Consider the following 11,866-nt stretch of genomic DNA (forward strand, 5'->3'; position numbering starts at 1 on the left):
AACTCCAAGCTCTGTAACCACACAGCACTCCCTGCACAATCTGTGCCACTGCTACATTCTTCCTCTGAGGGACGCCCCTTCTCCTGTCTATAGTGGGAACACTGCATTCTCTCTATAGTGCCCCACATGCTCTCTCTCTCAGTCCAGTGCTTCTTCATGTCTTATGGATGTGTATAGTCAATTCTGCAGTGTCAAGTGAGGCAACCAAATAATACAATCCCTATAAATACATTATTCCCATGCATGAGTCTACAAAACTAAACACTCCCATAAGGTTAAACTAAGATACTAAAAAGATTTTATTTTATTGTCGCCTCAGTTTGCAAAACAAGTACTGCCCAGAACAAGTGTCCCAGTATGTTTTGGTGCTTACTATCATAGCATATACACCATGGGTAATGCCAGGTGTGACACAAGCAGAAAGTGAACAGGCATAGGGGATGAAGTGGAGAGGGTGAGAACCGTCAGGAGACAGAGATATCAGAGGTAGAAGGAACAGCTGGAGTGGAGCTGCAGGAGGATCAAGAGAGTGCAGTACAGATATAAGTTACCATACGACAGCACAAGTCAGTACAGTGGATAAGGCAAACAACTTAGGTGTGTAACATTAAAAGGGAGCAGGCCCCCCACAGCGAGGCAGTACAGCCTGGGCCATAGGCCCCCCACAGCAAAGGCGGCACAGCCTGAGCCATGGGCACCCCACAGCAAAGGCGGCACAGCCTGAGCCATGGGCACCCCACAGCAAAGGCGGCACAGCCTGAGCCTATGGGCACCCCACAGCAAAGGCGGCACAGCCTGGCCTATGGGCACCCCACAGCAAAGGCGGCACAGCCTGGCCTATGGGCACCCCACAGCAAAGGCGGCACAGCCTGGCCTATGGGCACCCCACAGCAAAGGCGGCACAGCCTGGCCTATGGGCACCCCACAGCAAAGGCGGCACAGCCTGGCCTATGGGCACCCCACAGCAAAGGCGGCACAGCCTGGCCTATGGGCACCCCACAGCAAAGGCGGCACAGCCTGGCCTATGGGCACCTCACAGCAAAGGCGGCACAGCCTGGCCTATGGGCACCCCACAGCAAAGGCGGCACAGCCTGGCCTATGGGCACCCCACAGCAAAGGCGGCACAGCCTGGCCTATGGGCACCCCACAGCAAAGGCAGCACAGCCTGGCCTATGGGCACCCCACAGCAAAGGCGGCACAGCCTGGGCTATGGGCACCCCACAGCAAAGGCGGCACAGCCTGGGCTATGGGCACCCCACAGCAAAGGCGGCACAGCCTGGGCTATGGGCACCCCACAGCAAAGGCGGCACAGCCTGGGCTATGGGCACCCCACAGCAAAGGCGGCACAGCCTGGGCTATGGGCACCCCACAGCAAAGGCGGCACAGCCTGGGCTATGGGCACCCCACAGCAAAGGCGGCACAGCCTGGGCTATGGGCACCCCACAGCAAAGGCAGCACAGCCTGGCCTATGGGCACCACACAGCACATTTTGTGCATGTGATATATTAAGTACTCATGCACAGAATAAAATATATCAGAGGATTCAGGACAGTACTAGACTTTGTGACATCAAAACACTTTAAAGTTTACACAGTTTAGTCTCCAACAAAACTCAGATGCACAATCATGCCCCCAGCTGAAAATCATTGACCAGGTCAGGGTGATGCCACAGTCAGGCCAATGCCACAGTCAGGGCAATGCCATAGTCAGGCAGCCAGAGCAATGCCACAGTCAGAGCAAATGCCACAGTCAGGCAGCCAGAGCAAATGCCACAGTCAGAGCAAATGCCACAGTCAGGCAGCCAGAGCAAATGCCACAGTCAGAGCAAATGCCACAGTCAGAGCAAATGCCACAGTCAGGCAGTCAGGGCAATGCCACAGTCAGGGCAATGCCACAGTCAGAGCAATGCCATAGTCAGAGCAATCAGAGCAAATGCCACAGTCGAGCAATCAGAGCAAATGCCACAGTCGAGCAATCAGAGCAAATGCCACAGTCAGGCAGTCAGGGCAAATGCCACAGTCAGGCAGTCAGGGCAAATGCCACAGTCAGGCAGTCAGGGCAAATGCCACAGTCAGGCAGTCAGGGCAAATGCCACAGTCAGGCAGTCAGGGCAAATGCCACAGTCAGGCAGTCAGGGCAAATGCCACAGTCAGGCAGTCAGGGCAAATGCCACAGTCAGGCAGTCAGGGCAAATGCCACAGTCAGGCAGTCAGGGCAAATGCCACAGTCAGGCAGTCAGGGCAAATGCCACAGTCAGGCAGTCAGGGCAAATGCCACAGTCAGGCAGTCAGGGCAAATGCCACAGTCAGGCAGTCAGGGCAAATGCCACAGTCAGGCAGTCAGGGCAAATGCCACAGTCAGGCAGTCAGGGCAAATGCCACAGTCAGGCAGTCAGGGCAAATGCCACAGTCAGGCAGTCAGGGCAAATGCCACAGTCAGGCAGTCAGGGCAAATGCCACAGTCAGGCTGATGCTGGCTCAGGTCAATAGTAGGTACCAGAGTGACGCGGGACAGTTTGTGGCACTGGGTATATGTTTCAGTCAGTATCAGGTACCGGTGCTTGTCAGTCAGTAGCGGGTCCCAGCATGCGGAGCAGTCCCAGTGCGGTTGTCAGTACCGGGAACCTCCCTGTCCCACCTCACACTCTCTCGCACCACACGTCACACCCCACCCAGTGACTCACCGTCCGGTGCGGCCGATGTCTGGCACCACCCAGCCCGGGGAAGCCGCCTGCCAGCCCCCCACTGCTCCGGGAGAGTAGCAGCAGCCGAGACCGTCCTGCACTGGCCGCCATCGCTCAATTGGCACCGCTCCGGAGCCTGACAAGCGGCAGCGCGGGGGGCGGGGCAAAAGCACGCCACTCAAACCTGGAACTGCCTATGGGAGGACAGCAAGAGGCGCGGGGCGGAGACCAATGGGACAGCGCAGCGGGTCTAAAGGGGCGTCCGTGACAGCTGGGCGGGGCTTGCTGTTGGGTGGGCCTGAAGGGGCCGCATTGGTCAATGGGTGGGGCTAAGAAGCCACACAGTGGCTAAAGGAAAACCGAGAGAGGCGGAGTCTGATTTCTGCCAATCACGAGAGGACACGCCCATCTACTGGTCTTACTATTTAAAGATGAGGGGCGAGACAGGGCATCTGATTCTGTTGTATAACTATAACAGAGATATAGGTATAGGATACTGAGGGTGTCTGTAAAAGAGAGGTATAGGGCACTGAGGGTGTCTGTAAAAGAGAGATATAGGGCACTGAGGGTGTCTGTAAAAGAGAGGTATAGGGCACTGAGGGTGTCTGTAAAAGAGAGATATAGGGCACTGAGGGTGTCTGTAAAAGAGAGATATAGGGCACTGAGGGTGTCTGTAAAAGAGAGATATAGGGCACTGAGGGTGTCTGTAAAAGAGAGGTATAGGGCACTGAGGGTGTCTGTAAAAGAGAGATATAGGGCACTGAGGGTGTCTGTAAAAGAGAGATATAGGGCACTGAGGGTGTCTGTAAAAGAGAGATATAGGGCACTGAGGGTGTCTGTAAAAGAGAGGTATAGGGCACTGAGGGTGTCTGTAAAAGAGAGGTATAGGGCACTGAGGGTGTCTGTAAAAGAGAGATATAGGGCACTGAGGGTGTCTGTAAAAGAGAGATATAGGGCACTGAGGGTGTCTGTAAAAGAGAGATATAGGGCACTGAGGGTGTCTGTAAAAGAGAGATATAGGGCACTGAGGGTGTCTGTAAAAGAGAGATATAGGGCACTGAGGGTGTCTGTAAAAGAGAGGTATAGGGCACTGAGGGTGTCTGTAAAAGAGAGATATAGGGCACTGAGGGTGTCTGTAAAAGAGAGATATAGGGCACTGAGGGTGTCTGTAAAAGAGAGGTATAGGGCACTGAGGGTGTCTGTAAAAGAGATATAGGGCACTGAGGGTGTCTGTAAAAGAGAGATATAGGGCACTGAGGGTGTCTGTAAAAGAGAGGTATAGGGCACTGAGGGTGTCTGTAAAAGAGAGATATAGGGCACTGAGGGTGTCTGTAAAAGAGAGATATAGGGCACTGAGGGTGTCTGTAAAAGAGAGGTATAGGGCACTGAGGGTGTCTGTAAAAGAGAGATATAGGGCACTGAGGGTGTCTGTAAAAGAGAGGTATAGGGCACTGAGGGTGTCTGTAAAAGAGAGGTATAGGGCACTGAGGGTGTCTGTAAAAGAGAGATATAGGGCACTGAGGGTGTCTGTAAAAGAGAGATATAGGGCACTGAGGGTGTCTGTAAAAGAGAGATATAGGGCACTGAGGGTGTCTGTAAAAGAGAGGTATAGGGCACTGAGGGTGTCTGTAAAAGAGAGGTATAGGGCACTGAGGGTGTCTGTAAAAGAGAGGTATAGGGCACTGAGGGTGTCTGTAAAAGAGAGGTATAGGGCACTGAGGGTGTCTGTAAAAGAGAGGTATAGGGCACTGAGGGTGTCTGTAAAAGAGAGATATAGGGCACTGAGGGTGTCTGTAAAAGAGAGATATAGGGCCCTGAGGGTGTCTGTAAAAGAGAGATATAAGGCACTGAAGGCGTCTGTATAAGAGATATAGGGCACTGAGGGTATCTGTATAAGAGATATAGGGCACTGAGGGTATCTGTATAAGAAATATAGGGCACTGAGGGTATCTAAGAGATATAAGGCACTGAAGGTATCTGTATAAGAGATATAAGGCACTGAGGGTATCTGTATAAGTGATATAGGGCACTGAAGGTATCTGTATAAGAGATATAAGGCACTGAAGGTGTCTGTATAAGAGATATAAGGCACTGAAGGTGTCTGTATAAGAGATATAGGGCACTGAGGGTATCTGTATAAGAGATATAAGGCACTGAAGGTGTCTGTATAAGAGATATAGGACACTGAGGGTATCTGTATAAGAGATATAGGGCACAGAGGGCATCTGTATAAGAGAGATATAGGGCACAGAGGGCATCTGTATAAGAGAGATATAGGGCACTAAGGGCATCTGTATAAGAGAGATATAGGGCACTGAGGGCATCTGTATAAGAGAGATATAGGGCACTAAGGGCATCTGTATAAGAGAGATATAGGGCACTGAGGGTATCTGTATATAAGAGATATAGGGCACAGAGGGCATCTGTATAAGAGAGATATAGGGCACTGAGGACATCTGTATAAGAGAGATATAGGGCACTGAGGACATCTGTATAAGAGAGATATACGGCACTGAGGACATCTGTATAAGAGATATAGGGCACTGAGGGTATCTGTATAAGAGATATAGGGCACTGAGGGTATCTAAGAGATATAAGGCACTGAAGGTATCTGTATAAGAGATATAAGGCACTGAGGGTATCTGTATAAGTGATATAGGGCACTGAAGGTATCTGTATAAGAGATATAAGGCACTGAAGGTGTCTGTATAAGAGATATAAGGCACTGAAGGTGTCTGTATAAGAGATATAGGGCACTGAGGGTATCTGTATAAGAGATATAAGGCACTGAAGGTGTCTGTATAAGAGATATAGGGCACTGAGGGTATCTGTATAAGAGATATAAGGCACTGAAGGTGTCTGTATAAGAGATATAGGACACTGAGGGTATCTGTATAAGAGAGATATAGGGCACAGAGGGCATCTGTATAAGAGAGATATAGGGCACTAAGGGCATCTGTATAAGAGATATAGGGCACTGAGGGCATCTGTATAAGAGAGATATAGGGCACTAAGGGCATCTGTATAAGAGAGATATAGGGCACTGAGGGTATCTGTATATAAGAGATATAGGGCACTGAGGGCATCTGTATAAGAGAGATATAGGGCACTGAGGATATCTGTATAAGAGAGATATAGGGCACTGAGGACATCTGTATAAGAGAGATATACGGCACTGAGGACATCTGTATAAGAGATATATTGGGCACTGAGCGTATCTGTATAAGAGAGATATAGGGCATTGAGGGTATCTGTATAAGAGAGGTATAGGGCAACCGGGGGTTATCTGTATAAGAGAGATATAGGGCACTGAGGGTATCTGTATAAGAGAGGTATAGGGCACTGAGAGCATCTGTATAAGAGAGATATAGGGCACTGAGAGCATCTGTATATGAGAGATATAGGGCACTGAAGGTGTCTGCATAAGAGAGATATTGTCAGGGTGACAGTCGAGAAGTGCAAAAATAATCACACCTTTATTAATAGCAAACAATAATAAAAAGTCCACAAGTAAAATAACAAGCCAGGAATCAAAACCAGAGCTGGTAGTCAGACGAGCCGAGTCAGGAGCCAAAGTGAGTAGTCAGACGAGCCGGAATCAGGAACAAGGAGAACAGCAGAGTCACAGGGAACAGGAGCTGTCACAGGGAAGGTACAGATAAGGGGAGCTAGAATTTGATTTGTAAGTCTAGTTAACTGAATAAATATGACTGGTGAAGCATTTATGTGAATGCGATACGCAATGTTAGAGTTGTAGAGGCTCAGTCTTGAATAGAAGAAATATATTTTTGTAGAGAAATATAGTGTTAAAAAATATATTGTAAAAAATATAATTAGAAAATATAATATAAACGGTGATACCGATTTTTGTTAATAAAATGGTGTAGTGGTGTGGGCTGATCGCTTTCTCCTCCTTGCATGTGTCGGTGTGGTAGCGCTTCCTTGGTTGCCTAGCAACCCTGTGTCGCACCGGCCCCTTCTGCTGACGTCAGAAGGTCTTCTTATTCCGGCGTCTCCTCTCCTCGGTGCCTGTTTGTTCTCATTACCCGGCTTGTGAGTACCGTTTGAACTTATTATATTTGAATTGCTGGCTTGTTTAACTTCAACCCTGCTTAACCCCTTCCTGCCTGATACCTGATAACTGGACATTGCTTTTTTGACAATTCTACTGGTTAACCCCAAACTGCCTGATTACACGTTGCTGGACATTGCTTGTTTGACAGCTCTACTGATTAAACCCAAACTGCCTGATTACACGTTGCTGGACATTGCTTGTTTGATAACTCTATTGGTTAATCCTTATCTGCCTGATTACACGTTGCTGGACATTGCTTGCTTGATTACTCTACTGGTTAACCCCTACCTGCCTGATTACACGTTGCTGGATATTGCTTGCTTGATTACTCTTTTGGTTAACCCTATCTACACAAAGTTTCTTCTCCTGACCCTGCTGTGCCAACTTCCAGTTTATTTCAGTGAGTATATTACTGTAGCTGTCGCAGGGTCAGGTCCTGGTATATACTCACAGTGCTAGGGTGTTTACAAACCTCATTCTAGCATTTGGGTCTAACTCTGTACTTAACCTATCCTGACATTACAAACAGGCCATATAATGGACCCTGGTGAGTTATCCAGAGCTGTGGCTCTACAGGGACAGCTTCTTGGAACCCACTCTGCACACCTGCAATCCCTGGATTCAAAATTGGATCAAATTACTGCTCCTTTGCATAATCTCTCTCCACCTTCACAAGTCTCTGCAACACCTGTTGTTCCTGCGGCCAGTTCTAACCCTGCGTTTAATCCGCCACAACCTGCAGAACAGTTAATTCCCAGAATTCCGCTACCGGATAAATATGACGGCAATCCTGAAGACTGTCGAGGATTTCTTAATCAGTGCCTTCTTCACTTCAGAAATAATCCTCAGATGTTTGTTTCCTCTTCCTCCAAGATCACCTTTTTGATTTCTCTTATGAAGGGTAAAGCCTTGGCTTGGGTTTCTCCACTGTTGGAAAAGGATGATCATTTGTTCCACGATATTGACACTTTTGTATCCATATTTTCTTCCGTGTTTGATAAACCTGGAAGGTCAGCGGCTGCCGAAGCAGGACTTTTAGATTTAAGGCAGGGTTCTCTTTCTGTAGTACAATATGCTATAGAATTCCGGACTTTAGCTGCTGAAACTATGTGGAATCATGGGGCCCTGCGTGCAGCGTTTCGTAAAGGTCTTTGTGATCGTTTAAAAGACGAACTGGTTTATAGGGATCTTCCTGATTCTCTAGAAGAACTCATCAATTTATGTATCAAGTTAGATGCTCGTTACTCTGAGCGTCTCCATGAATGTGACCATAACAGAAGATCCTTTATCAAATCTATTTTCCGTCCTATGTCTCGTTCACCAAACCTTCCTGCTCCGAATACTTCTATCTCTGAATCAAGTGAACCCATGGAGGTTGGTGCAATTAAGTTATCTGAAGCTGAAAGTCTCAGTTGGCGTAATCTTGGACTATGTCTTTACTGTGGTATTAAGGGGCATATGTTAAAAGATTGTCCAACCCGTCCAGTAAAAGCCAGGGCTTAACTCCAGAAAGAGGGACTGAGTTAAGCCAAAGATCTTTTTCTACCCTCAATCCCAAGCTGTTTGTTCCAGTCACCTTCCGTTTTGGCAACACCAAATTCCAGGCTCAAGCACTCATCAATTCTGGAGCTGCAGGAATGTTTATGGATGCGGATTTTGTCAATGCTTTTCGGATTCCTTTGCTTTCCAAGAGCCAAGTAATTAAGGTCACTACTGTCAGTGGTCAACCCCTAGGTTCTGGAATCATTCAATATTCTACGATACCACTTCTCATGTCTGTAGGAGTACTTTATTCGGAAACCATTTGTTTTGACATCATCTCTTCTCCTCAGTTTCCTTGAATTTTGGGACTTCCTTGGCTTCAACTTCATGGTCCGGTTTTTTCCTGGTCTAAAGGGGAACTTGTTACTTGGGGATCTTCTTGTTTTAAACAGTGTCTTCAGAATACTCCCAAACCTTCTAGTACAGTTGTAGCAGTTTTGGACATTCCTGATTCCTTGCCTGTACAATATCATTCTTTTTGTGATGTCTTTTCTAAGAAAGATTCTTAAATATTACCTCTTTGTTGAAAAAAAAATGGAGGTCTTCGTCCTTGCATTAACTATTGTGCTCTTAATCAGATTACAATAAAGAATTGTTATCCTCTTCCTCTCATTCCCGAATTGTTTGATTGTCTCCAGGGTGCTTCCATCTTTACCAAATTGGATCTTCGTGGGGCATATAATTTGGTCAGGATTCGTAAAGGGGACGAGTGGAAAACAGCCTTCAGCACTAGGTTCGGGCACTTTGAATATTTAGTTATGCCTTTTGGGTTATGCAATGCCCCTGCAGTTTTTCAACATTTTGTTAATAAAATATTCAGAGACTATCTTAATCAATTCGTCATTATCTATCTTGATGATATTTTGATTTATTCTCGGACTTGACAGGATCACGTTCATCATGTTAAACTAGTACTCCAGAGATTACGTGAAAATTCTCTCTTTGCCAAGCTTGAAAAGTGCTTTTTTCATCAAGAATCTATTCATTTCTTGGGCTACATCATTTCACCGTCTGGATTTAAGATGGATTCTGACAAACTGTCGGCTATTATAGATTGGCCTAGACCAACTTCCTTAAAATCTCTTCAGAGATTTCTGGGGTTTGCCAATTACTACCGTAAATTCATAAAAGACTTTGCTAACATCTCGGCACCCCTTACAGCTCTTACTAAGAAGGGTCAGGATTGCAAGCATTGGTCTGATAAAGCCTTACAGGCCTTTGAATCTTTGAAGTCTGCATTTACTTTGGCTCCTATTCTTTGCCATCCAGTTCCGAGTCTCCAATTCATCCTTGAAGTGGATGCTTCTCTGATCGCTGCTGGGGCTGTGCTATCTCAGCGAAATCCTGTTACTAGCAAAATTCTTCCTGTGGGGTTCTTCTCCAAGAAGTTTAATTCTTCAGAACTGAATTATGACGTCGGTAACAAGGAACTGTTAGCTACTAAGATGGCTTTGGAAGAATGGAGACATCTGCTTGAAGGCACGGTTCAACCATTTCTTATTCTCACGGATCATAAAAATCTTCTGTATCTTCATACTGCTAAACGTCTCAACTCACGTCAAGCCCGATGGGCTCTGTTCTTTTCCAGATTTAATTTTGTCCTCTCTTATATTCCTGGTTCTAAGAACACTAAAGCGGATGCTTTATCCAGACAATTTCTGGCCTCTGATTCTACATTATTGGATTCTGAACCCATTCTCCGTCCTGCTAAAGTTCTAGCTCAGTTGTCTACTTTTCCTTTCCAAGAATTACAGTCTGTTCAAGCCTCTATTCCTTCCTCCTATAACATACCTCCTGGAATCTTGTTTGTACCTGCAGAATTCCGCCTCAAACTTCTTTGTTGGGCTCATGATAATATTTTGTCTAGACATCCAGGAGTACGTAATACTTTGTGGAAACTCAAACAACATGTCTGGTGGCCTTCTATGGTCAAAGATGTCAAGGATTATGTTGCAGCTTGTCATTCCTGTACCTCTAATAAACAGTCTTCTTGTTTACCTCTTGGACTCTTACAACCTCTGCCTGTTCCATATTATCCCTGGTCTCATGTTTCCATGGACTTTATTACAGATCTTCCTATTTCTGCCGGAAACAAGACCATATGGGTTGTGGTAGACAGATTTTCCAAAGCAGCTCATTTTGTTCCTTTACCTGGATTACCATCTGCCCAGAAACTCGCTGAACTGTTTATACTCCATATCACCAGATTACATGGTTTTCCTTTGGACATTGTTTCTGATCGAGGAGTTCAATTTATCTCAAGATTCTGGAAATCTCTATGCAAACAGTTTGGAGTTACCATATCACTTTCTACTGCCCATCATCCTCAATCCAATGGTCAAACTGAGCGGGTAAACCAATCTCTTGAATCCTTTCTCAGGCACTATGTTAATCATCAGCATTCCAATTGGTCTCAACTTCTTCCTTTAGCAGAACTTGCTTACAATTCCTGTTTCAATTCTTCTTTACAGACTTCTCCTTTCAAGGCAGCCTATGGATTTGTACCTAGAACTTTTCCTATGTCTTCTGGGGGTTCTGGAGTTCCTGGAGCAGATCGAACTGTGAAGAATCTCTGTAAACACTGGAAGAAGATTCGGGACATTCTTCTCCTCTCTTCTCAAAAGTATAAACGATTTGCTGATCGCAAACGCCGTAAGGCACCTTCATTTCACACTGGAGACAAGGTTTGGATTTCCACCAGATTCATTCGACTCAAACAACCTTGTGCTAAATTGGGTCCTAAATACATTGGACCATTTAGGATTGTTTCCAAGGTATGTTCTACTGCCTACAGGGTGGCTTTACCGGACACCCTGAAGATTCATCCTGTATTTCACGTATCTCTTCTTAACCCCTTAGTGACCGAGGACGTGCAGGGTACGTCTGAAAAAAAAAGGCAGTTAACGCCTGACGACGTACCCTGCACGTCCTCGGCTAAAGTGAGTGCTGGAAGCGATCAAGATCGCTTCCAGGCACTATTACAGTACTGCAGGGATGCCTCGATGTCTGGGCATCCCTGCAGTGCTGTTACGGAGTGCCGGGACCGGAGCGATCACTCCCCCTTGAGTGATCACTTCCGGTTTTGCTCCACGTGGAGCCCGGCAGTGCAGCAGAGCATCGGAAGCGATCGGACACGCTTCCGATGCTCTGCTAGTGTGCTAAGTGCCTCGGTGGGTCGAGGCACTTAGTTAGTAAATAAATTAAATAAAAATTAAAAAAAAAAAAAAAACGGTAATAAAATAAAAAGCCCCCACATATAGCCCCCCCCCTCCCCCATGAGGCTTCCAAAATGGCGATGCCCGGTGCATCATGGGGCCTCTGGGGGTGTCCCTAGCCTGTCTCACCATAGGGGCAAGCTAGGGTCACCCAATCTGAGCCTTCTTAGAAAAAAAAAAAATAATAATAAAATCTCCCATTTGTCTGATCAGGTCAATATTTGTAAATATTGACTCTGATCAGTGTGGATCTCCCTCCCTCTCCTCACTTGCTATTTTGTTGGAGAGAGAGAGAGACCTGTATTTCAGCAGAGAGATATTTATTTCTTTTATTTGTTAAAAAATTTAAAA

At 46.4% G+C, this 11,866-nt stretch overlaps 1 protein-coding gene across 1 annotated transcript in view; it reads right to left on the reverse strand.

Annotated features, from left to right (window-relative positions):
- The window catches only part of MCU (mitochondrial calcium uniporter), a 215,491-nt gene extending 212,656 nt beyond the window's left edge, over positions 1 to 2,835 (reverse strand). Inside the window, exon 1 of the mRNA XM_053691918.1 lies at positions 2,684 to 2,835. Within this exon, the coding sequence (XP_053547893.1) occupies positions 2,684 to 2,794 (111 nt within the window). The 5' untranslated portion in view covers positions 2,795 to 2,835. The remainder of the gene's footprint in view (positions 1 to 2,683) is intronic.
- Between the last annotated feature and the right edge of the window lie 9,031 nt (positions 2,836 to 11,866).

Source organism: Bombina bombina, chromosome 9 (genome assembly GCF_027579735.1).
Source record: "Bombina bombina isolate aBomBom1 chromosome 9, aBomBom1.pri, whole genome shotgun sequence".
Classification (NCBI taxonomy): domain Eukaryota; kingdom Metazoa; phylum Chordata; class Amphibia; order Anura; family Bombinatoridae; genus Bombina; species Bombina bombina.